The sequence below is a fragment of the Chiloscyllium plagiosum genome, unplaced genomic scaffold, assembly GCF_037043375.1.
Source record: "Chiloscyllium plagiosum isolate Xiang-an unplaced genomic scaffold, Cpla_swu_hap1 HiC_scaffold_32, whole genome shotgun sequence".
NCBI classification, from domain to species: Eukaryota; Metazoa; Chordata; class Chondrichthyes; order Orectolobiformes; family Hemiscylliidae; genus Chiloscyllium; species Chiloscyllium plagiosum.
Window position 1 is genome coordinate 49,396,126 of NW_028270170.1, and position 26,916 is coordinate 49,423,041.

General features: G+C 44.1%; 1 protein-coding gene across 2 annotated transcripts in view; it reads left to right on the forward strand.

The window, feature by feature from the left end:
• LOC122539648 (solute carrier family 15 member 2-like) overlaps positions 1-26,916 on the forward strand; it is a 213,708-nt gene that overhangs the window by 126,807 nt on the left and 59,985 nt on the right. For both annotated transcript variants that reach the window (XM_087977989.1, XM_087977990.1), the window contains exons 8-12: positions 342-432; positions 4,646-4,723; positions 6,024-6,106; positions 24,490-24,582; positions 26,204-26,371. In XM_087977989.1, coding sequence (XP_087834115.1) covers positions 342-432; positions 4,646-4,723; positions 6,024-6,106; positions 24,490-24,582; positions 26,204-26,371 — 513 coding nt within the window. The remainder of the gene's footprint in view (positions 1-341; positions 433-4,645; positions 4,724-6,023; positions 6,107-24,489; positions 24,583-26,203; positions 26,372-26,916) is intronic.

Here is a 26,916-nt window from a genome sequence, read left to right on the forward strand (position 1 = left end):
GATGCAGCAGCAACACTGACTTATGTTATTTGGCATAGATGAGTTGGACCGAAGGGTCTGTTTCTGTGCTGTTTGAGAAGAAGAGATGAACCAGTTTTATATTAAAGCTGAGACAGTAACTTAATGTAAAGGCGGGCATGCATCCTGAATCCTGACCTGATTGAGTTCTGACCCCAGAACATACTTTATAGCTAATTAACTACTTCAATCTAACTGGCCACTGAGAGTAAATTGGCCAGAGGAACAAAGCCAGTTAGATTGAGATGTAAATAGTATCAGTGCTAGGCAGTAGTGCAGACTAGACTCTGCAGTTACTAACTGGGTATATTTATTCTCCGCAGGAGAAAGGTTACCGGATGTACTTTTCATTCTTCTATTTTTCCATGAACCTAGCAGCTTTACTTGCAGGAATTACCATCCCCATCCTGAGAGGTAAGGAGGATCGGTGAGGAAGTGAAGTGGTGGTAATGTCACTTGGTAATCTTTGCTTGCAGAGGTAAACTGTTTCACAAGTTCACTCCTGGCAAGCTCTGTAATTATGTTGTCGGGACAGATATCCCATAAAAGGGAGGCCATTCAAATGCAGTCCTCCATAGCCAGCTCTGGGATAGTTTTGACAGATGCTTGGAGATCTGTCAGCCTTAAATTGACCTCAATGGATTGAGATCAGTCTCCAGTAAGCATGAGAAATGGTGTGGATGAAGACTAACCTAGTCTGATTTCAAATCAACAAGTCATTCACAAGCAATAGAATTCACAGTCATTCACAATCTATAGAAGTGAGCGTAGTGTGTCCAGTAGAGACATTGACTCAAGTCGGAACCAAACTGAGGAAGGGAAGGGTGACTATAAGAGAAACTGGAGAGTTACTATGAGTTCAGCGTTTGGATTTATGGGTTTGGCCAAGTGTCTTCTAATAACAGTTGATTTGTATCCGAGAGTCTGTCAAACAATATAGTTCATTGCAAATAAAAATGCAGTATAAATGCAACTCTACCACCTGACCAGAGGACAATCCTATTTCCATTTATTCCAGTCTCTGAACAATATATGTCACTGTCTGGCCATTGTGCACTGAAAGCTGATCTGTGTTGAATTCTATTAATTTGTATAACTATAGTCTGATCAAGAAATGCTGGAAATACTGACCAGCTCAGACAGCATCTGTGGAGAGAATCCGCATTTAGGGTTGTTTCAAATGTAAGACAGTGAGAACTAATGGTAGGCTGGAGGATTGAGTGTTCTTAGGAATCAGTAGCAGAAGACGATAAAGTTAATAAAGAGGGAGAAAACTGATTATGGAAGTAAATTGGTATTAAACAGCAAGAGCTTCTATGTATATAGAGAAAGAAAGATAGAAGTTAAAGTCAGCATGGGACTCTTGAAAGGTGCAACTGGGGAATTAATAATAGGGAACAGGAAGTTGACAAATAATTTAAACCTGTATTTTGTATCGGTCTTCATGGTGAAAGATGCTATAAACGTCTCAAAGTTAACAGATAAACAAGGTGCTAATAGGAGGAAAGTTTTTGTTATAAGCCCCATCACAGGAATAAGGAATGTTAAAAATTAATGGCATTTAAGACAGACAAGTCACTAGAACCTGATGGTCTGCATCACTATTTTGGATCAGAGTGGTGCTGGAAAAGCACAGCAGTTCAGGCAGCATCCGAGGAGCAGGAAAATCGACGTTTCGGGCAAAAGCCCTTCATCAGGAATAGAGGCAGAGTGCCTGCAGGGTGGAGAGATAAATGAGAGGAGGGTGGGGTCAGGTCCATGCTCCCCAACAACCCACCCTCCCGTCCTGGCACTTTCCCCTGCCACCGCAGGAATTGCGAAACCCAGCACCCACACCTCCTCCCTCACCTCCATCCAAGGCCCCAAAGGAGCCTTCCACATCCATCAAAGTTTTACCTGCACATCCACCAATATCACTTATTGTTCTGTTGCTCGCGATGCGGTTTCCTCTACATTGGGGAGACTGGACGCCTCCTAGCAGAGCGCTTTAGGGAACATCTCTGGGACACCCGCACCAATCAACCACACAGCCCTGTGGCCCAACATTTCAACTCCCTCTCCCACTCTGCCGAGGACATGCAGGTCCTTGGCCTCCTTCACCGCCGCTCCCTCACCACCCGACTCCTGGAAGAAGAATGCCTCATCTTCTGCCTCGGAACACTTCAACCCCAGGGCATCAATGTAGACTTCAACAGCTTCCTCATTTCCCCTTCCCCCACCTCACCCCAGTTCCAAATTTCCAGCTCAGCACAGTCCCCCTGACTTGCCCTACCTGCCTATCTTCCTTTCCACCTGTCCACTCCACCATCCTCTCTGACCTATCACCTTAATCTCACCCCCATCCACCCATTGTACTCTTTGCTACCTTCCAAAACCCTCCTCCCTGACCTATCACCTTCATCTCCTCCCCCACTCACCTATTGTACTCTATGCTACTTTCTCCCCACCCCCACCCTCCTCTAGCTTATCTCTCCACCCTTCAGGCTCTCTGCTTGTATTCCTGATGAAGGGCTTTTGCCCGAAATGTTGATTTTCCTGCTCCTCGGAAGCTGTCTGAACTGTTGTGCTTTTCCAGCACCACTCTAATCCAGAGTTTCCAGCATCTGCAGTCATTGTTTTTATCTTGCATCACTATTTTGACCTCTGCACTTAAGAAAGATAATGCAGGCTGTTCAACTCGACTGATCCCTGTGACAAAGGGGTTAATTTGTCAAAAACAGCTAAACATGTTCAGCCTTAATCATTAAAGGTTAGAAGAATGAGGGGGATCTTATTAAATGTACAAGTGTCTGCAGAGGGGGCTTGACCGAGTAGTTGTTGAGAAGATGTTTCCTGTAGTGGGGGCATCTTGAATTAGGGACATGGTTATCGCCAAAGGATACACTAATTGAAAACTGAGACGTAAAGGAATTTCTTTTCCCAAAGGGTAGTAAATCTCTGGAAACCCAAGAGAGTTGTGAAAGCTAGGTCACTGAAAATATTTGAAATTGGGGTCAGTAGAGTTTTGAAATATCAAGGAGTTGACATCTAAACTGACCTGGTTCAATGGAGTTGAGATTGGGGCAGATCAGCCAAGATTTTGTTGGATCATGAGGCGACTTAGAGGGGCAGAATGGTCTACTGCTCCTATTTCACATGTCTTTATGTTATACCCATTTCCACCTCTGGCTTTTACACCATGAAACCTTTGTGATTGAATTTTTTTTAGATTAGATTAGGTTACTTACAGTGTGGAAACAGGCCGTTCGGCCCAACAAGTCCACACTGACCCTCCGAAGAGTAAGCCACCCAGACCTATTCCCTACATTTACCCCTTCATCTAATACTACGGGCAATTTAGCATGGCCAATTCACCTAACTTGCACATCTTTGGACTGTGGGAGGAAACCGGAGCACCCGAAGGAAACCCAGGCAGACACGGGGAGAATGTGCAAACTCCACACAGACATTTGGAAGGTTTGTAGCTCAGGTTGAGGTTTAGGGTGTAGGTTTGCTCGCTGAGCTGTAGGTTGATATCCAGATGTCTCATTACCTGGCTAGGTAACGTCATCAGTGGCGACCTCCAAGTGAAGCGAAGCTGTTGTCTCCTGCTTTCTGTTTATATGTTTGTTCTGGATGGGGGTTCCTGGGGTTTGTGGTGATGTCATTTCCTGTTCGTTTTCTGAGGGGTTGATAGATGGTATCTAGATCTATGTGCTTGTTTATGGCGTTGTGGTTGGAGTGCCAGGCCTCTAGGAATTCTCTGGCATGTCTTTGCTTAGCCTGTCCCAGGATAGATGTGTTGTCCCAATCGAAATGGTTTTTTTCATCCGTGTGTAGGGCTACGAGGGAGAGAAGGTCATGTCTTTTTGTGTCTGACTGGTGTTCGTGTATCCTGGTGGCTAACTTTCTTCCTGTTTGTCCTACGTAGTGTTTGTGGCAGTCCTTGAATGGAATTTTGTAGATGACGTTGGTTTTGTCCATGGGACTTTTAAGTTTGTTAGTTTTTGTTTGAGAGTGTTGGTGAGTTTGTGTGCTACTAGGATTCTGAGGGGTCTTAGAAGTCTGGCTGTTATTTCTGAAACTTCTTTGATGTATGGTAAGGTGGTTAGGGTTTCTGGCTGTGTTTGGTCTGCTTTTTTCGATGGGACAACCACAACGCCATAAACAAACACATAGATCTCGATACCATCTATCAACCCCTCAGAAAACGAACAGGAAATGACATCACCACAAACCCCAGGAACCCCAACCAGGACAAACATATAAATAGAAAGCAGGAGACAACAGCTTTGCTTCACTTGGAGGTCACCACTGATGATGTTACCTAGCCAGGTAATGAAACGTCTGAATATCAAACCTACAGCTCAGCGAGCAAACCTACACCCTCCACACAGACAGTTCCCTGAGGTGGGAATTGAACCCGGGTCTCTGGAGCTGTGAGGCAGCAGTGCTAACCACTGCGCCACTGTGCCACCCCCTATACTCCATGCAATATTTTGTTTTTTTGTTGTATGATCAGAAAGTCCTACTGTGTGACTAATATCTACCAATGTCTAAGTACTGTCTCATTTTACATGCACTGGAGAGTGGAGTGAATGTGAGTGCATTACTGTTACAATTGACAATGCTCTGACTTTGCTTGCAGAGGATGTCCAGTGTTATGATTCAGACTGCTACCCTCTGGCATTTGGTGTCCCTGCAATTGCTATGTTACTGGCTTTAGGTAAGTTTGATTTCTGTTCTAACCTTTTTCAGTTGACCCAATATGGAACAAACATAGTGCAGTGCTTCCCAAACTATTTCCCACTGTGACCCCATTCAATGAGAGTTCCATTGTAACTGCAGTTGCCAAGGGGGGGTGGTGCTTAATGATCAAAGTATGCAGAGATACGCAGGCTGACTGGAGATAGATTAAACATAACCTTCATCAAGGGCTTTTGCCCGAAACGTCGATTTCGCTGCTTGTTGGATGCTGTCTGAACTGCTGTGCTCTTCCAACACCACTGATCCAGTACTCTGCCTTCCTGTTATTCATCCCAAAGTGCATCACCTCACACTTAGTTGCATTGAACTCCATTTGCCGCCTCTCAGCCCAATTCTGCAGTTTATCCAAGTCCTCTTGCAACCTGTAACATTCTTCCAAACTGTCCACTACTCCACCGACTTTAGTGTCGTCTGCAAATTTACTACTCCATCCACCTATGCCTGCGTCTAAGTCATTTATAAAAATCACAAACAGCTGTGGTCCCAAAACAGATCCTTGTGGCACACCACTAGTAACCGGACTCCAGGCTGAATATTTTCCATTAACCACCACTTGCTGCCTTCTTTCAGAAAGCCAGTTTCTAATCCAAACTGCTAAATTACCCTCAATCCCATGCCTCTGCATTTTCTCCATCAGCCTACCATGTGGAACCTTATCAAAGGCTTTACTGAAGTCCATGTACACCACGTCAATTGCCCTACCCTCATCTACATGCTTGGTCACCTTCTCAAAAAACTCAATGAGGTTTGTGAGACATGACCGGCCCTTGACGAAACCATGTTGGCTATCTGAAATCAAATTGTTGCTTGCTAGATGATTATAAATCTTCTCTCTTTTATAACCCCTTCCAAAACCTTTCCTACAACAGAAGTAAGGCTCACTGGTCTATAATTACCTGAGTTATCTCTGCTGTCCTTCTTGAACAAGGGCACAACATTTGCAAACCACCAGTCCTCAGGTATTAAACCTGTAGACAATGATGACTCAAATATCAAAGCCAAAGGCTCTGCTATCTCCTCCATAGCTTCCCAGAGAATCCTCGGATAAATCCCATCTGGCCCAGGGGACTTGCATACTTTCACTCCTTCTAGAATTGATAATACCTGTGCATAACTAACCTCGATCCTTTCTAGTCTAATATCATTGAGCATAAGATAAACAGAGAACAAGGTAAGACTAAATTAACAAACAAGTGTTTTTGGAATGAGTGGCTGAGAGTTAGCCGTCCTTGTCTAAGCGAACATGTCATGTTTTTCAGTGATTTTTGCACTGGGCACCTCTGTGTATAAGATTTATCCGCTGACAGGGAACCTGTTCTGCAAATTACTATGCGCCACTGCGGTAAGTCACAAACTATTTGGTACATCATCATCTCTGCTGGTCATGTAGTGTTTCTTTTAACAAAATTAGCATGCTCTGCTACCTCTGTGTTGGTGGGCTTGTCTTTCCAATACGTACTGAAGATAAGTCTAAGCCAAGCCAGAAACTGTTCAGCATTTTCTCCTGCCTGCCACGTATTGTTCTGATCTCACCACTGGTGAGGAGTGAGCTGAGAATGCTGGTTTAATGAGCTTGGAATTTGGTTTGCAGTTAGCTTTTTTTCACAGTCTGTTACTCAACTTGACCATAACAACTGAAGATTTTACATTTGCCTGTATTGATTTCGGCATCAAGTGACAGAACGCTGATGATTGTGGAGCCTAGTTATGTGAAATTATCAGCAACCTCCAACATCACATCATCAATGCTGATAGATACCAACATCCTACCCATAACATGTCTTCCCAATGCTGATGGTCAAACCAAGCTCTTTGCACCAATGAAAGCATCTGCTATTTTCTGTGAAGGTGTTCCTCAGCAAGAAATATCAGAAAAATATTGTTGGAGTACTGCAACGCTTCATGGAAAACAGATGCACCTTTGCCTTGGATTGTAGGTGGGCAAGGCTGATCAACTTTCTGTCAGTTCTGTTCTGTAAGCCTGAAACCTGGAAGCATAAGAACACAAGCCTCTTTGACCCACCAATGTTGCCCTGTCATAGCTGAATTAACCTATCATGGTGTCATGGAAAGAGGAACTGAACTGAATAGATTGCTGGGTGGCCAGTTTTCTCCAGCAGCTTTCAATAGACCATCGCTGCTCACATTCTCGAAAGCTTTGCTGATATCGATGAAGGCAGTATACAGTAGGCTCCTTTGTTCAGTTTTTCTTTGCAGCTGCTGGATCAAGAAGAACATGTCAACGGTAGGACTTTCAGTTGTGAAATCACACTGAGGTCAGGGATTGATATGTTCAGCCAGGATCTGCATTCTGACAAAGGGCAGAAGGGGGTACTGCACATGCTGGAGATTAATGTCATGATTAGAGTGATGCTGGAAAAGCACAGTAGGCCAGGCAGCATCTGAAAAGCAGGAAAATTGATGTTTCCTGATGAAGGGCTTTTGCCCAAAATGTCGATTTTCCTGTTCCTCGGATGCTGCCTGACTTGCTGTGTTTTTCCAGCACCACTCAAAACTTGACTCTGACAAAGGGATCTACTCAGCAGGGAGGTGCTTGAATAGTTGTTGCATTCCCTGCATTCATCCTTGTTCTTGTACACGGTCACTGTATTTGCATTATATACATCCTGGGAAGAAATAGAGAAATTTGTGCAGGTATTGCAGAAGTGCCATTCTTACTGCGCTTTACTAAACTTCCTCTCTGTCAGTATTCTTCAGAGAGTGTTCCACATATCTGCCTAACCCTTTACTGCAATCAGTGAAGATTTCCTTGCTTTTACTTTTAGATTAGATTAGATTACTTACAGTGTGGAAACAGACACTTCGGACCAACAAGTCCACACTGACACGTGGAAGCGCAACCCACCCAGACACATTCCCCTACATTTACCCATTCACCTAACACTACGGCAATTTAGCATGGCCAATTCACCGAACCTGCACATTTTTGGACTGTGGGAGGAAACCGGACACCCGGAGGAAACCCACGCAGAATAATAAATCCATTTCGTTGCTGATGGATCTGTTGCCATTATACCAACTCATTCTGTTGACGGACTGCGGATAAATCACTTGTCACTGCAGTGTTGGTCATTAATATCCAGGTGTGTCACTGCAGTGTTGGTCGTTAATGTCCAGGTGTGTCACTGCAGTGTTGGTCGTTAATGTCCAGGTGTGTCACTGCAGTGTTGGTCATTAACGTCCAGGTGTGTCACTGCAGTGTTGGTCGTTAACGTCCAGGTGTGTCACTGCAGTGTAGATCATTAATATCCAGGTGTGTCACTGCAGTGTTGGTCGTTAATATCCATGTGTGACACTGCAGTGTTGGTCATTAATGTCCAGGTGTGTCACTGCAGTGTAGATCATTAATATCCAGGTGTGTCACTGCAGTGTTGGTCGTTAATATCCATGTGTGACACTGCAGTGTTGGTCATTAATATCCAGGTGTGTCACTGCAGTGTAGATCATTAATATCCAGGTGTGTCACTGCAGTGTTGGTCATTAATATCCAGGTGTGTCACTGCAGTGTTGGTCGTTAATATCCAGGTGTGTCACTGCAGTGTAGATCATTAATGTCCAGGTGTGTCACTGCAGTGTTGGTCATTAATATCCATGTGTGACACTGCAGTGTTGGTCATTAATATCCAGGTGTGTCACTGCAGTGTAGATCATTAATGTCCAGGTGTGTCACTGCAGTGTTGGTCATTAATATCCAGGTGTGTCACTGCAGTGTTGGTCGTTAATGTCCAGGTGTGTCACTGCAGTGTTGGTCGTTAATGTCCAGGTGTGTCACTGCAGTGTTGGTCATTAACGTCCAGGTGTGTCACTGCAGTGTTGGTCGTTAACGTCCAGGTGTGTCACTGCAGTGTAGATCATTAATATCCAGGTGTGTCACTGCAGTGTTGGTCGTTAATATCCATGTGTGACACTGCAGTGTTGGTCATTAATGTCCAGGTGTGTCACTGCAGTGTAGATCATTAATATCCAGGTGTGTCACTGCAGTGTTGGTCGTTAATATCCATGTGTGACACTGCAGTGTTGGTCATTAATATCCAGGTGTGTCACTGCAGTGTAGATCATTAATATCCAGGTGTGTCACTGCAGTGTTGGTCATTAATATCCAGGTGTGTCACTGCAGTGTAGATCATTAATATCCAGGTGTGTCACTGCAGTGTAGATCATTAATATCCAGGTGTGTCACTGCAGTGTTGGTCGTTAATGTCCAGGTGTGTCACTGCAGTGTAGATCATTAATATCCAGGTGTGTCACTGCAGTGTTGGTCGTTAATGTCCAGGTGTGTCACTGCAGTGTTGGTCGTTAATGTCCAGGTGTGTCACTGCAGTGTTGGTCATTAACGTCCAGGTGTGTCACTGCAGTGTTGGTCGTTAATGTCCAGGTGTGTCACTGCAGTGTTGGTCGTTAATGTCCAGGTGTGTCACTGCAGTGTTGGTCATTAATATCCAGGTGTGTCACTGCAGTGTAGATCATTAATGTCCAGGTGTGTCACTGCAGTGTTGGTCATTAATGTCCAGGTGTGTCACTGCAGTGTAGATCATTAATATCCAGGTGTGTCACTGCAGTGTTGGTCATTAATATCCAGGTGTGTCACTGCAGTGTAGATCATTAATATCCAGGTGTGTCACTGCAGTGTTGGTCATTAATGTCCAGGTGTGTCACTGCAGTGTAGATCATTAATATCCAGGTGTGTCACTGCAGTGTTGGTCATTAATATCCAGGTGTGTCACTGCAGTGTAGATCATTAATATCCAGGTGTGTCACTGCAGTGTAGATCATTAATATCCAGGCGTGTCACTGCAGTGTAGATCATTAATATCCAGGTGTGTCACTGCAGTGTAGATCATTAATATCCAGGTGTGTCACTGCAGTGTAGATCATTAATATCCAGGTGAGTCACTGCAGTGTTGGTCGTTAATGTCCAGGTGTGTCACTGCACTGTTGGTCGTTAATATCCATGTGTGACACTGCAGTGTTGGTCATTAATATCCAGGTGTGTCACTGCAGTGTAGATCATTAATATCCAGGTGTGTCACTGCAGTGTTGGTCATTAATATCCAGGTGTGTCACTGCAGTGTAGATCATTAATATCCAGGTGTGTCACTGCAGTGTAGATCATTAATGTCCAGGTGTGTCACTGCAGTGTAGATCATTAATATCCAGGTGTGTCACTGCAGTGTTGGTCGTTAATGTCCAGGTGTGTCACTGCAGTGTAGATCATTAATATCCAGGTGTGTCACTGCAGTGTTGGTCGTTAATGTCCAGGTGTGTCACTGCAGTGTTGGTCGTTAATGTCCAGGTGTGTCACTGCAGTGTTGGTCGTTAATGTCCAGGTGTGTCACTGCAGTGTTGGTCATTAATATCCAGGTGTGTCACTGCAGTGTAGATCATTAATGTCCAGGTGTGTCACTGCAGTGTTGGTCATTAATATCCAGGTGTGTCACTGCAGTGTTGGTCATTAATATCCATGTGTGTCACTGCAGTGTAGATCATTAATATCCAGGTGTGTCACTGCAGTGTAGATCATTAATATCCAGGTGTGTCACTGCAGTGTTGGTCATTAATGTCCAGGTGTGTCACTGCAGTGTAGATCATTAATATCCAGGTGTGTCACTGCAGTGTTGGTCATTAATATCCAGGTGTGTCACTGCAGTGTAGATCATTAATATCCAGGTGTGTCACTGCAGTGTAGATCATTAATATCCAGGTGAGTCACTGCAGTGTTGGTCATTAATATCCAGGTGTGTCACTGCAGTGTTGGTCATTAATGTCCAGGTGTGTCACTGCAGTGTAGATCATTAATATCCAGGTGTGTCACTGCAGTGTTGGTCATTAATGTCCAGGTGTGTCACTGCAGTGTAGATCATTAATGTCCAGGTGTGTCACTGCAGTGTTGGTCATTAATATCCAGGTGAGACACTGCAGTGTAGGTCATTAATATCCAGGTGTGTCACTGCAGTGTAGATCATTAATATCCAGGTGTGTCACTGCAGTGTTGGTCATTAATATCCAGGTGTGTCACTGCAGTGTTGGTCATTAATGTCCAGGTGTGTCACTGCAGTGTTGGTCATTAATATCCAGTTGTGTCACTGCAGTGTAGATCATTAATATCCAGGTGTGTCACTGCAGTGTTGGTCATTAATGTCCAGGTGTGTCACTGCAGTGTTGGTCATTAATATCCATGTGTGTCACTGCAGTGTAGATCATTAATATCCAGGTGTGTCACTGCAGTGTAGATCATTAATATCCAGGTGTGTCACTGCAGTGTTGGTCATTAATGTCCAGGTGTGTCACTGCAGTGTTGGTCATTAATATCCATGTGTGTCACTGCAGTGTAGATCATTAATATCCAGGTGTGTCACTGCAGTGTTGGTCATAAATGTCCAGGTGTGTCACTGCAGTGTTGGTCATTAATATCCAGGTGTGTCACTGCAGTGTAGATCATTAATATCCAGGTGTGTCACTGCAGTGTTGGTCATTAATGTCCAGGTGTGTCACTGCAGTGTTGGTCATTAATGTCCAGGTATGTCACTGCAGTGTTGGTCATTAACGTCTATGTGTGTCACTGCAGTGTTGGTCATTAACGTCTATGTGTGTCACTGCAGTGTTGGTCATTAATATCCAGGTGAGTCACTGCAGTGTAGGTCATTAATATCCAGGTGTGTCACTGCAGTGTAGATCATTAATGTCCAGGTGTGTCACTGCAGTGTTGGTCATTAATATCCAGGTGTGTCACTGCAGTGTAGATCATTAATGTCCAGGTGTGTCACTGCAGTGTTGGTCATTAATGTCCAGGTGTGTCACTGCAGTGTTGGTCATTAATATCCAGGTGTGTCACGGCAGTGTTGGTCATTAATATCCAGGTGTGTCACTGCAGTGTAGATCATTAATATCCAGGTGTGTCACTGCAGTGTAGATCATTAATATCCAGGTGTGTCACTGCAGTGTAGATCATTAATGTCCAGGTGTGTCACTGCAGTGTTGGTCATTAATATCCAGGTGTGTCACTGCAGTGTAGATCATTAATGTCCAGGTGTGTCACTGCAGTGTTGGTCATTAATGTCCAGGTGTGTCACTGCAGTGTTGGTCATTAATGTCCAGGTATGTCACTGCAGTGTTGGTCATTAACGTCTATGTGTGTCACTGCAGTGTTGGTCATTAACGTCTATGTGTGTCACTGCAGTGTTGGTCATTAATATCCAGGTGAGTCACTGCAGTGTAGGTCATTAATATCCAGGTGTGTCACTGCAGTGTAGATCATTAATGTCCAGGTGTGTCACTGCAGTGTTGGTCATTAATATCCAGGTGTGTCACTGCAGTGTAGATCATTAATATCCAGGTGTGTCACTGCAGTGTTGGTCATTAATATCCAGGTGTGTCACTGCAGTGTAGATCATTAATATCCAGGTGTGTCACTGCAGTGTAGATCATTAATATCCAGGTGTGTCACTGCAGTGTTGGTCATTAATATCCAGGTGTGTCACTGCAGTGTAGATCATTAATATCCAGGTGTGTCACTGCAGTGTTGGTCATTAATGTCCAGGTGTGTCACTGCAGTGTTGGTCATTAATATCCAGGTGTGTCACGGCAGTGTTGGTCATTAATATCCAGGTGTGTCACTGCAGTGTAGATCATTAATATCCAGGTGTGTCACTGCAGTGTTGGTCATTAATGTCCAGCTGTGTCACTGCAGTGTAGATCATTAATATCCAGGTGTGTCACTGCAGTGTAGATCATTAATGTCCAGGTGTGTCACTGCAGTGTTGGTCATTAATATCCAGGTGTGTCACTGCAGTGTAGATCATTAATGTCCAGGTGTGTCACTGCAGTGTTGGTCATTAATGTCCAGGTGTGTCACTGCAGTGTTGGTCATTAATGTCCAGGTATGTCACTGCAGTGTTGGTCATTAACGTCTATGTGTGTCACTGCAGTGTTGGTCATTAACGTCTATGTGTGTCACTGCAGTGTTGGTCATTAATATCCAGGTGTGTCACTGCAGTGTTGGTCATTAATATCCAGGTGTGTCACTGCAGTGTTGGTCGTTAATGTCCAGGTGTGTCACTGCAGTGTTGGTCATTAACGTCTATGTGTGTCACTGCAGTGTTGGTCATTAATATCCAGGTGTGTCACTGCAGTGTTGGTCATTAATATCCAGGTGTGTCACTGCAGTGTTGGTCGTTAATATCCAGGTGTGTCACTGCAGTGTTGGTCATTAATGTCCAGGTGTGTCACTGCAGTGTAGATCATTAATATCCATGTGTGTCACTGCAGTGTTGGTCATTAATATCCAGGTGTGTCACTGCAGTGTAGATCATTAATATCCATGTGTGTCACTGCAGTGTTGGTCATTAATATCCAGGTGTGTCACTGCAGTGTAGATCATTAATGTCCAGGTGTGTCACTGCAGTGTTGGTCATTAATATCCAGGTGTGTCACTGCAGTGTTGGTCATTAATATCCAGGTGTGTCACTGCAGTGTTGATCATTAATGTCCAGGTGTGTCACTGCAGTGTTGGTCATTAATGTCCAGGTGTGTCACTGCAGTGTTGGTCATTAATGTCCAGGTATGTCACTGCAGTGTTGGTCATTAACGTCTATGTGTGTCACTGCAGTGTTGGTCATTAACGTCTATGTGTGTCACTGCAGTGTTGGTCATTAATATCCAGGTGTGTCACTGCAGTGTTGGTCATTAATATCCAGGTGTGTCACTGCAGTGTTGGTCGTTAATGTCCAGGTGTGTCATTGCAGTGTTGGTCATTAATATCCATGTGTGTCACTGCAGTGTAGATCATTAATATCCAGGTGTGTCACTGCAGTGTTGGTCATTAATATCCAGGTGTGTCACTGCAGTGTTGGTCATTAATATCCATGTGTGTCACTGCAGTGTAGATCATTAATATCCAGGTGTGTCACTGCAGTGTTGGTCATTAATGTCCAGGAGTGTCACTGCAGTGTAGATCATTAATATCCAGGTGTGTCACTGCAGTGTTGGTCATTAATGTCCAGGTGTGTCACTGCAGTGTTGGTTATTAATGTCCAGGTGTGTCACTGCAGTGTTGGTCATTAATATCCATGTGTGTCTCTGCAGTGTAGATCATTAATATCCAGGTGTGTCACTGCAGTGTTGGGCATTAATATCCAGGTGTGTCACTGCAGTGTAGGTCATTAATGTCCAGGTGTGTCACTGCAGTGTTGGTCATTAATTTCCAGGTGTGTCACTGCAGTGTTGGTCATTAATATCCAGGTGTGTCACTGCAGTGTTGGTCATTAATGTCCAGGTGTGTCACTGCAGTGTTGGTCATTAATATCCAGGTGTGTCACTGCAGTGTAGATCATTAATATCCAGGTGTGTCACTGCAGTGTTGGTCATTAATGTCCAGGCGTGTCACTGCAGTGTTGGTCATTAATGTCCAGGCGTGTCACTGCAATGTTGGTCATTAATATCCAGGTGAGTCACTGCAGTGTTGGTCATTAATATCCAGGTGTGTCACTGCAGTGTTGGTCATTAATATCCAGGTGTGTCATTGCAGTGTTGGTCATTAATATCCATGTGTGTCTCTGCAGTGTTGGTCATTAATATCCAGGTGGGTCACTGCAGTGTTGGTCATTAATATCCATGTGTGTCACTGCAGTGTAGATCATTAATATCCAGGTGTGTCACTGCAGTGTTGGGCATTAATATCCAGGTGTGTCACTGCAGTGTAGGTCATTAATGTCCAGGTGTGTCACTGCAGTGTTGGTCATTAATTTCCAGGTGTGTCACTGCAGTGTTGGTCATTAATATCCAGGTGTGTCACTGCAGTGTTGGTCATTAATGTCCAGGTGTGTCACTGCAGTGTTGGTCATTAATATCCAGGTGTGTCACTGCAGTGTAGATCATTAATATCCAGGTGTGTCACTGCAGTGTTGGTCATTAATGTCCAGGCGTGTCACTGCAGTGTTGGTCATTAATGTCCAGGCGTGTCACTGCAATGTTGGTCATTAATATCCAGGTGAGTCACTGCAGTGTTGGTCATTAATATCCAGGTGTGTCACTGCAGTGTTGGTCATTAATATCCAGGTGTGTCACTGCAGTGTTGGTCATTAATATCCAGGTGTGTCACTGCAGTGTAGATCATTAATATCCAGGTGTGTCACTGCAGTGTTGGTCATTAATATCCAGGTGTGTCACTGCAGTGTTGGTCATTAATGTCCAGGTGTGTCACTGCAGTGTTGGTTATTAATGTCCAGGTGTGTCACTGCAGTGTTGGTCATTAATATCCAGATGTGTCACTGCAGTGTAGATCATTAATATCCAGGTGTGTCACTGCAGTGTTGGTCATTAATATCCAGGTGTGTCACTGCAGTGTTGGTCATTAATATCCAGGTGTGTCACTGCAGTGTAGATCATTAATATCCAGGTGTGTCACTGCAGTGTTGGTCATTAATGTCCAGCTGTGTCACTGCAGTGTAGATGATTAACATCCAGGTGTGTCACTGCAGTGTTGGTCATTAACGTCCAGGTGTGTCACTGCAGTGTTGGTCATTAATATCCAGGTGTGACACTGCAGTGTAGCTCATTAATATCCAGGTGTGCCACTGCAGTGTTGGTCATTAATGTCCAGGTGTGTCACTGCAGTGTTGGTCATTAATATCCAGGTGTGTCACTGCAGTGTAGCTCATTAATATCCAGGTGTGTCACTGCAGTGTTGGTCATTAACGTCCAGGTGTGTCACTGCAGTGTTGGTCATTAATATCCAGGTGTGTCACTGCAGTGTTGGTCATTAATATCCAGGTGTGTCACTGCAGTGTTGGTCATTAATGTCCAGGTGTGTCACTGCAGTGTTGGTTATTAATATCCAGGTGTGTCACTGCAGTGTTGGTCATTAACGTCCAGGTGTGTCACTGCAGTGTTGGTCATTAATGTCCAGGTGTGTCACTGCAGTGTTGGTTATTAATATCCAGGTGTGTCACTGCAGTGTAGATCATTAATATCCAGGTGTGTCACTGCAGTGTTGGTCATTAACGTCCAGGTGTGTCACTGCAGTGTTGGTCATTAATATCCAGGTGTGTCACTGCAGTGTTGGTCATTAATATCCAGGTGTGTCACTGCAGTGTTGGTCATTAACGTCCAGGTGTGTCACTGCAGTGTTGGTCATTAATATCCAGGTGTGTCACTGCAGTGTTGGTCATTAATATCCAGGTGTGTCACTGCAGTGTTGGTCATTAATGTCCAGGTGTGTCATTGCAGTGTTGGTCATTAATATCCAGGTGGGTCACTGCAGTGTAGATCATTAATATCCAGGTGTGTCACTGCAGTGTTGGTCATTAACGTCCAGGTGTGTCACTGCAGTGTAGATCATTAATATCCAGGTGTGTCATTTCAATGTTGGTCATTAATATTCAGGTGTGTCACTGCAGTGTTGGTCATTAATATCCAGGTGTGTCACTGCAGTGTTGGTCATTAATGTCCAGGTGTGTCACTGCAGTGTTGGTCATTAATATCCAGGTGTGTCACTGCAGTGTTGGTCATTAATGTCCAGGTGTGTCACTGCAGTGTTGGTCATTAATATCCAGGTGTGTCACTGCAGTGTTGGTCGTTAATGTCCATGTGTGTCTTTGCAGTGTTGGTCATTAATGTCCAGGTGTGTCACTGCAGTGTTGGTCATTAATATCCAGGTGTGTCACTGCAGTGTTGATCATTAATGTCCATGTGCGTCACTGCAGTGTTGGTCATTCATGTCGTTGTGTGACACTGCAGTGTTGGTCATTAATATCCAGGTGTGTCACTGCAGTGTTGGTCATTAACGTCCAGGTGTGTCATTGCAGTGTTGATCATTAATATCCAGGTGTGTCACTGCAGTGTTGGTCATTAATGTCCATGTGTGTCTTTGCAGTGTTGGTCATTAATGTCCAGGTGTGTCACTGCAGTGTTGGTCATTAATATCCAGGTGTGTCACTGCAGTGTTGGTCATTCATGTCTATGTGTGTCACTGCAGTGTTGATCATTAATGTCCATGTGTGTCACTGCAGTGTTGGTCATTCATGTCCATGTGTGACACTGCAGTGTTGGTCATTAATATCCAGGTGTGTCACTGCAGTGTTGGTCATTAATATCCAGGTGTGTCACTGCAGTGTTGGTCATTAACATCCAGGTGTGTCATTGCAGTGTTGGTCATTAATATCCAGGTGTGTCACTGCAATGTTGGTCATTAATATCCAGGTGTCACTGCAATGTTGGTCATTAATATCCAGGTGTGTCACTGCAGTGTTGGTCATTAATATCCAGGTGTGTCACTGCAGTGTTGGTCATTAATGTCCATGTGTGTCATTGCAGTGTTGGTCATTAACGTCTATGTGTGTCACTGCAGTGTTGGACATTAACGTCCAGGTGTGTCATTGCAGTGTTGGTCATTAATATCCAGGTGTGTCACTGCAGTGTTGGTCATTAATATCCAGGTGTGTCACTGCAGTGTTGGTCATTAATGTCCAGGTATGTCACTGCAGTGTTGGTCATTAACGTCTATGTGTGTCACTGCAGTGTTGGTCATTAACGTCTATGTGTGTCACTGCAGTGTTGGTCATTAATATCCAGGTGTGTCACTGCAGTGTTGGTCATTAATATCCAGGTGTGTCACTGCAGTGTTGGTCGTTAATGTCCAGGTGTGTCATTGCAGTGTTGGTCATTAATATCCAGGTGTGTCACTGCAGTGTTGGTCATTAATATCCAGGTGTGTCACTGCAGTGTTGGTCGTTAATGTCCAGGTGTGTCACTGCAGTGTTGGTCATTAATGTCCAGGTATGTCACTGCAGTGTTGGTCATTAACGTCTATGTGTGTCACTGCAGTGTAGATCATTAATATCCAGGTGTGTCACTGCAGTGTTGGTCGTTAATGTCCAGGTGTGTCACTGCAGTGTAGATCATTAATATCCAGGTGTGTCACTGCAGTGTTGGTCGTTAATGTCCAGGTGTGTCACTGCAGTGTAGATCATTAATGTCCAGGTGTGTCACTGCAGTGTAGATCATTAATGTCCAGGTGTGTCACTGCAGTGTAGATCATTAATATCCAGGTGAGTCACTGCAGTGTTGGTCATTAATATCCAGGTGTGTCACTGCAGTGTTGATCATTAATATCCAGGTGTGTCACTGCAGTGTAGATCATTAATATCCAGGTGTGTCACTGCAGTGTAGATCATTAATGTCCAGGTGTGTCACTGCAGTGTTGGTCATTAATATCCATGTGTGTCACTGCAGTGTTGGTCATTAATATCCAGGTGTGTCACTGCAGTGTAGATCATTAATATCCAGGTGTGTCACTGCAGTGTTGGTCATTAATGTCCAGGTGTGTCACTGCAGTGTTGGTCATTAATGTCCATGTGTGTCACTGCAGTGTTGGTCATTAATGTCCAGGTATGTCACTGCAGTGTTGGTCATTAACGTCTATGTGTGTCACTGCAGTGTTGGTCATTAACGTCTATGTGTGTCACTGCAGTGTTGGTCATTAATATCCAGGTGTGTCACTGCAGTGTTGGTCATTAATATCCAGGTGTGTCACTGCAGTGTTGGTCGTTAATGTCCAGGTGTGTCACTGCAGTGTTGGTCATTAATATCCAGGTGTGTCACTGCAGTGTTGGTCATTAATATCCAGGTGTGTCACTGCAGTGTTGGTCATTAATATCCAGGTGTGTCACTGCAGTGTTGGTCATTAATATCCAGGTGTGTCACTGCAGTGTAGATCATTAATATCCAGGTGTGTCACTGCAGTGTTGGTCATTAATGTCCAGGTGTGTCACTGCAGTGTTGGTCATTAATGTCCAGGTATGTCACTGCAGTGTTGGTCATTAACGTCTATGTGTGTCACTGCAGTGTTGGTCATTAACGTCTATGTGTGTCACTGCAGTGTTGGTCATTAATATCCAGGTGTGTCACTGCAGTGTTGGTCATTAATATCCAGGTGTGTCACTGCAGTGTTGGTCGTTAATGTCCAGGTGTGTCATTGCAGTGTTGGTCATTAATATCCAGGTGTGTCACTGCAGTGTTGGTCATTAATATCCAGGTGTGTCACTGCAGTGTTGGTCATAAATGTCCAGGAGTGTCACTGCAGTGTTGGTCATTAATATCCAGGTGTGTCACTGCAGTGTTGGTCATTAATGTCCAGGTGTGTCACTGCAGTGTTGGTCATTAATGTCCAGGAGTGTCACTGCAGTGTTGGTCATTAATATCCAGGTGTGTCACTGCAGTGTTGGTCATTAATGTCCAGGTGTGTCACTGCAGTGTTGGTCATTAATGTCCAGGAGTGTCACTGCAGTGTTGGTCATTAATATCCAGGTGTATCACTGCAGTGTTGGTCATTAATGTCCAGGTGTGTCATTGCAGTGTTGGTTATTAATGTCCAGGTGTGTCACTGCAGTGTAGATCATTAATATCCAGGGGTGTCACTGCAGTGTTGGTCATTAATATCCAGGTGTGTCACTGCAGTGTTGGTCATTAATGTCCAGGTGTGTCACTGCAGTGTAGATCATTAATATCCAGGTGTGTCACTGCAGTGTTGGTTATTAATGTCCAGGTGTGTCACTGCAGTGTTGGTTATTAATATCCAGGTGTGTCACTGCAGTGTTGGTCATTAATGTCCAGGTGTGTCATTGCAGTGTTGGTCATTAATGTCCAGGTGTGTCTCTGCAGTGTTGGTCATTAATGTCCAGGTGTGTCATTGCAGTGTTGGTCATTAATGTCCAGGTGTGTCTCTGCAGTGTTGGTCATTAATATCCATGTGTGTCTCTGCAGTGTTGGTCATTAATATCCAGGTGGGTCACTGCAGTGTTGGTCATTAATATCCATGTGTGTCACTGCAGTGTAGATCATTAATATCCAGGTGTGTCACTGCAGTGTTGGGCATTAATATCCAGGTGTGTCACTGCAGTGTAGATCATTAATGTCCAGGTGTGTCACTGCAGTGTTGGTCATTAATGTCCAGGTGTGTCATTGCAGTGTTGGTTATTAATATCCATGTGTGTCTCTGCAGTGTTGGTCATTAATATCCATGTGTGTCTCTGCTGTGTTGGTCATTAATATCCAGGTGGGTCACTGCAGTGTTGGTCATTAATATCCATGTGTGTCACTGCAGTGTAGATCATTAATATCCAGGTGTGTCACTGCAGTGTTGGGCATTAATATCCAGGTGTGTCACTGCAGTGTAGGTCATTAATGTCCAGGTGTGTCACTGCAGTGTTGGTCATTAATTTCCAGGTGTGTCACTGCAGTGTTGGTCATTAATATCCAGGTGTGTCACTGCAGTGTTGGTCATTAATGTCCAGGTGTGTCACTGCAGTGTTGGTCATTAATATCCAGGTGTGTCACTGCAGTGTAGATCATTAACATCCAGGTGTGTCACTGCAGTGTTGGTCATTAATGTCCAGGTGTGTCACTGCAGTGTTGGTTATTAATGTCCAGGTGTGTCACTGCAGTGTTGGTCATTAATATCCAGGTGAGTCACTGCAGTGTTGGTCATTAATATCCAGGTGTGTCACTGCAGTGTTGGTCATTAATATCCAGGTGTGTCACTGCAGTGTAGATCATTAATGTCCAGGTGTGTCACTGCAGTGTTGGTCATTAATATCCAGGTGTGTCACTGCAGTGTTGGTCATTAATGTCCAGGTGTGTCACTGCAGTGTTGGTTATTAATGTCCAGGTGTGTCACTGCAGTGTTGGTCATTAATATCCAGGGGTGTCACTGCAGTGTTGGTCATTAATGTCCAGCTGTGTCACTGCAGTGTAGATGATTAACATCCAGGTGTGTCACTGCAGTGTTGGTCATTAATGTCCAGGTGTGTCACTGCAGTGTAGATCATTAATATCCAGGTGTGTCACTGCAGTGTAGATCATTAATATCCAGGTGTGTCACTGCAGTGTTGGTCATTAATGTCCAGCTGTGTCACTGCAGTGTAGATCATTAATATCCAGGTGTGTCACTGCAGTGTAGATCATTAATGTCCAGGTGTGTCACTGCAGTGTTGGTCATTAATATCCAGCTGTGTCACTGCAGTGTAGATCATTAATATCCAGGTGTGTCACTGCAGTGTAGATCATTAATGTCCAGGTGTGTCACTGCAATGTTGGTCATTAATATCCAGGTGTGTCACTGCAGTGTTGGTCATTAATGTCCAGGTGTGTCACTGCAGTGTTGGTCATTAATATCCAGGTGTGTCACTGCAGTGTTGGTCATTAATATCCAGGTGTGTCACTGCAGTGTAGATCATTAATATCCAGGTGAGTCACTGCAGTGTTGGTCATTAATATCCAGGTGTGTCACTGCAGTGTTGGTCATTAATGTCCAGGTGTGTCACTGCAGTGTAGATCATTAATATCCAGGTGTGTCACTGCAGTGTTGGTCATTAATGTCCAGGTGTGTCACTGCAGTGTTGGTCATTAATATCCAGGTGTGTCACTGCAGTGTTGGTCATTAATATCCAGGTGTGTCACTGCAGTGTTGGTCATTAATGTCCAGGTGTGTCACTGCAGTGTAGATCATTAATATCCATGTGTGTCACTGCAGTGTTGGTCATTAATGTCCAGGTGTGTCACTGCAGTGTAGATCATTAATATCCATGTGTGTCACTGCAGTGTTGGTCATTAATGTCCAGGTGTGTCACTGCAGTGTAGATCATTAATATCCAGGTGTGTCACTGCAGTGTAGATCATTAATATCCAGGTGTGTCACTGCAGTGTTGGTCATTAATGTCCAGGTGTGTCACTGCAGTGTTGGTCATTAATATCCAGGTGTGTCACTGCAGTGTTGGTCATTAATATCCAGGTGTGTCACTGCAGTGTTGGTCATTAATATCCAGGTGTGTCACTGCAGTGTTGGTCATTAATGTCCAGGTGTGTCACTGCAGTGTTGGTCATTAATGTCCAGGTGTGTCACTGCAGTGTAGATCATTAATATCCAGGTGTGTCACTGCAGTGTTGGTTATTAATGTCCAGGTGTGTCACTGCAGTGTTGGTCATTAATATCCAGGGGTGTCACTGCAGTGTTGCTCATTAACGTCCATGTGTGTCATTGCAATTTTGGTCATTAATGTCCAGGTGTGTCACTGCAGTGTAGATCATTAATATCCAGGTGTGTCACTGCAGTGTTGGTCATTAATGTCCAGCTGTGTCACTGCAGTGTAGATGATTAACATCCAGGTGTGTCACTGCAGTGTAGATCATTAATATCCAGGTGTGTCACTGCAGTGTTGGTCATTAATGTCCAGCTGTGTCACTGCAGTGTAGATGATTAACATCCAGGTGTGTCACTGCAGTGTAGATCATTAATATCCAGGTGTGTCACTGCAGTGTAGATCATTAATATCCAGGTGTGTCACTGCAGTGTTGGTCATTAATGTCCAGCTGTGTCACTGCAGTGTAGATCATTAATGTCCAGGTGTGTCACTGCAGTGTTGGTCATTAATATCCAGGTGTGTCACTGCAGTGTTGGTCATTAATGTCCAGGTGTGTCACTGCAGTGTTGGTCATTAATGTCCATGTGTGTCACTGCAGTGTAGATCATTAATATCCAGGTGTGTCACTGCAGTGTTGGTCATTAATATCCAGGTGTGTCACTGCAGTGTAGATCATTAATATCCAGGTGAGTCACTGCAGTGTTGGTCATTAATATCCAGGTGTGTCACTGCAGTGTTGGTCATTAATGTCCAGGTGTGTCACTGCAGTGTTGGTCATTAATATCCAGGTGTGTCACTGCAGTGTTGGTCATTAATATCCAGGTGAGTCACTGCAGTGTTGGTCATTAATATCCAGGTGTGTCACTGCAGTGTAGATCATTAATATCCAGGTGTGTCACTGCAGTGTTGGTCATTAATGTCCAGGTGTGTCACTGCAGTGTTGGTCATTAATATCCAGGTGTGTCACTGCAGTGTTGGTCATTAATGTCCAGGTGTGTCACTGCAGTGTAGATCATTAATATCCATGTGTGTCACTGCAGTGTTGGTCATTAATGTCCAGGTGTGTCACTGCAGTGTTGGTCATTAATGTCCAGGTGTGTCACTGCAGTGTAGATCATTAATATCCAGGTGTGTCACTGCAGTGTTGGTCATTAATGTCCAGGTGTGTCACTGCAGTGTTGGTCATTAATGTCCAGGTGTGTCACTGCAGTGTTGGTCATTAATGTCCAGGTGTGTCACTGCAGTGTAGATCATTAATATCCAGGTGTGTCACTGCAGTGTTGGTCATTAATGTCCAGGTGTGTCACTGCAGTGTTGGTCATTAATATCCAGGTGTGTCACTGCAGTGTAGATCATTAATATCCAGGGGTGTCACTGCAGTGTTGGTCATTAATGTCCAGGTGTGTCACTGCAGTGTTGGTCATTAATGTCCAGGTGTGTCACTGCAGTGTAGATCATTAATATCCAGGTGTGTCACTGCAGTGTTGGTCATTAATGTCCAGGTGTGTCACTGCAGTGTAGATCATTAATATCCAGGTGTGTCACTGCAGTGTTGGTCATTAATGTCCAGGTGTGTCACTGCAGTGTTGGTCATTAATATCCAGGTGTGTCACTGCAGTGTTGGTCATTAATATCCAGGTGTGTCACTGCAGTGTTGGTCATTAATGTCCAGGTGTGTCACTGCAGTGTTGATCATCAGTGTTTACCATTAAGCCATGAGATCTACCTTAGTTCAATGAGGGTGGTTTTGCCAGGTGGAGCATCAGGGTGACTTATGTGCCAAATGGTGCCAAGCAGCAGGTGATAGACAGTGGTTAGCAATCCATTCTAACTAAGCTCTTCAGTCCTGATGCAACCAGCTGTGAATGGTGGTGGGCAATGAAACGACACACTGAGGAAGGAGGCTCCACAAATAACCCAATCTTCAATATCTGAAAGCCGAGCACATCGATGCAAAAAAATTTGCACTAGTATTCAGCTTGGAAGACCCAAGTGGATGATCCATCTAAGTGTCCTCCAGAGCACCCCAGCATCAAAGATGCAGTCTTCAGTGAGTTTGACAGCATGGCTGCATTGGACTGAGTGTAGCATCAAGGTGTAGCAGAACTGGCAATGGAAATCAGAAGGAAAGCTCTCCAATGGTTGGGATCATACCTGGCACATGGGAAGCTGGTTGTGATTGTTGGGGTTCAGACTTGTCAGCTCCAGGACATCTCTGCAGGAGTTCCTTAGGGTGGCGTCCAGCCATCTTCAGTTGCTTCATCAATGACCTTCCCCTTAAATGTAAGGTCTGAAGTGGAAATGCTTGCCGATAATTGCACAATATTCAGCACCATTCTCATCTCCTCAGATACCATGTCCAAATGCAACCAGACAATGTGCAGGCTTGGGCTGAAAAGTGTTAAGTAACATTTATGCAGCACAAATTCCAGGAAATGATTTTCTCCAAGTAGATCTAATTGGACTATTGTTCCTTAACATTTACTGGTAATATATCACTGAATTCCCCACTATCAACATCCTGGAGATTACCATTGACCAGAAATTCACCTGGACTCGGCATATAAACACAGCAGCCACAAGTGCAGGTCAGAACTAGGAATACTGCAGTAAGTAACTCACCTCCTGGCTACCCAAAGTTGTCCATAAGGCACAAGACCACCTGTAATTTCATCATGTCAAGTTTATTGAGTGTTGTTCGAATTGCATTCATTCAGGCAATTGGGGAGTATTCCCTTGTCTTGTGCCTTAATACATAATCAATTAGTTCTGTCCTGTTTGTATCAAACAGAGTGCTATCACCAACAAGATCAAATGGTACATGAGTAAAAAGAAGGAAGGAGCGAAGGAGCATTGGCTAGACTGGGCTGACCAGAAGTATGAGGTGAGATAACTTTATATATTTCCATTACCATGGAAGTTTCACTTAGTGGCAAGCAGGCAACTCTCTGAAATGCTCACTGCTGTGCACGGGTGATAGACCTTGAAATGTTTGAAATAAACCAAGGAAAGGTGGGCTGAATTTTGGGATGGTTTGGGTTCTGCTGGAATTCCTCACCCTTTGCAATGGCCTTATACATTCTGTTGCAATCGGGTTAAATAAGCTTTTATCACCAATCTTTCAAGTGTTAGCCACTAAGCAACCTTCGTTTCCTCGCTATTTTATGACTTTCCTGCCATAATGTCTGTGCCCAGGCTGCATAAGAAAATTTCACGCTTTTGCTTGCTTTGCTGCACTGTGGAATTTGAGGTGACATTAAACATATTGATGTTTCACTTGTCTATATCACTACTGCACTTGTCTGGCAAGAGAGGTCAGAAGCAATGTCAAAACATATAACCCCCAATCAGGGAGTCAGGGGTAGTGTCAGAAAAAGCAAACATTTGGAATGGGATTACAATTACAATTGTGACTGGTGCCCCAAGCACACATTCTTCTGGTATCTCTGTTTTTGTGAACATGGAAAGACTGGAGCAGACCATTCAGCCTCTCAAGCCTCCTCCTGTACTCAGTTAGATCGCATCTAATCTGTATCTCAACTCTATTTACCCACATTTGGCCCACATCCTTGATAAGCTTGCTGTTCAAAGTAAATCTTTTCATCCCAGTCTTGAGAATTTCGATTGACTCCCCATCCCAGCATCCATAGGCTGTTGAGGGGGAAATGGTTTCAGATTTTGTGTAAAAAACAATCTTTCTCTTGATTCCAATCCTGAATGGTCTGGCTTTAATATTAAAGTTGGTCTGCTAAACTTCTGATTTCCCAACCAAAAGTAAATAATCTCTTCATGTTTATCCTGTCACATTGTTAAGCACATTAATGACATCACCTCTTATCAGTACATAAAACCTCTATTGGTCAGTTAGTTGTTGGAAAGACAAACAAACTCCCTAGATAATTGAAGAACCAACACTAGCTGGGTTTTATTACGCAAGTTATACTGATGAATGGGTTAACGGAGGTTTGACCTTTCCTTATTTTATACTAAGCGGTTACTCACTGGAGTCGGTGAAAAAGTGATGGGAATACAAGGTTCTCTCATTGTGTGAGGAAAACACAAGTTTCTATAACAGAAGGATAAACGTGTACCATGTAGAATATATCACATGGTCTTGGAAAACGACCCTGGCACCAATAGGGATGCCAACTGTAGCTGAATTTGTTAGCTGTATATAATCACATGACTCCCTGCTGCCAATCACTACACCTCTTTAAACAGCCATTTTCAGAGTACCCTGCCATCCCTCACCAATCAAAAATACATTCCCCATTATCTGATTGGTTCTGTCAATCACATAACATTTCTCCCTGCCTCAGACATCTTTACAATTAATAATCAAAGCACTTGTTTTTTAAACACGTAATTGCTTTAAGGAACCTGAAGAGTGAACTGTAATTTCGGGAACCTCCAGGACAATCCTGGAGCAGCTCTCTGATGCAGGTGAACTGCTGGGAATGATTTCTGAGTGTTGTATTTGCTACTCCCCTTTCTCTGTTTCTCAGAAAGAGATCATCAATGATGCGAAGCGACTGTACAATGTGCTCGCATTGTATCCATTGCTGCCAATGTACTGGGCGCTGTATGAGCAGCAAGGCTCACGGTGGACTCTACAGGCTCAGGAGATGGATAGGAACGTGGGATCTATCAAACTGAAACCCGACCAGCTCCAGGTACAGCCCCCTCTGGTTTCCTAGCAGTGAACTTGCTGGCTTAACTGATTCCAGGTGTGGGAACAATGTTTATTAACAATTCGAGGTGGTATGCTGTTTTGTTCAAGGGACAATCTGTCACATCTTGGACATTTCTGATCAAGGTACAGACAATCTCATATAATGGCACATTGACACATCCATTTGGAGAGTGTGGGATAGTGAGGTCGGTCATAGATGGTTCTGGTAAAGAGTGTGAACTCCTAAGTGTATGGAGAAAATGTGGATGATGGAATAGCAGAATGATCGTTAGGCCATTTGGCGGTTGGGCAACTCAGCCACATGCTAGCCCCTCCCCTTTCTACATAGCTGTGAATGCTCTATCTTCAAGTGCTTATGCCTTTTGAGAGCTGTATTAACCTACCTCCACCACATACCGAAGCAGTGTATTCTAGATCTTAATCACTCACCGTGTAAAAAAAATTTACATGTCACTGTTGGTTTGTTTGCTCTTCACATCATTTTTGATCATCAGACAATGCAAACAGTTTCTCCATAACAACTCC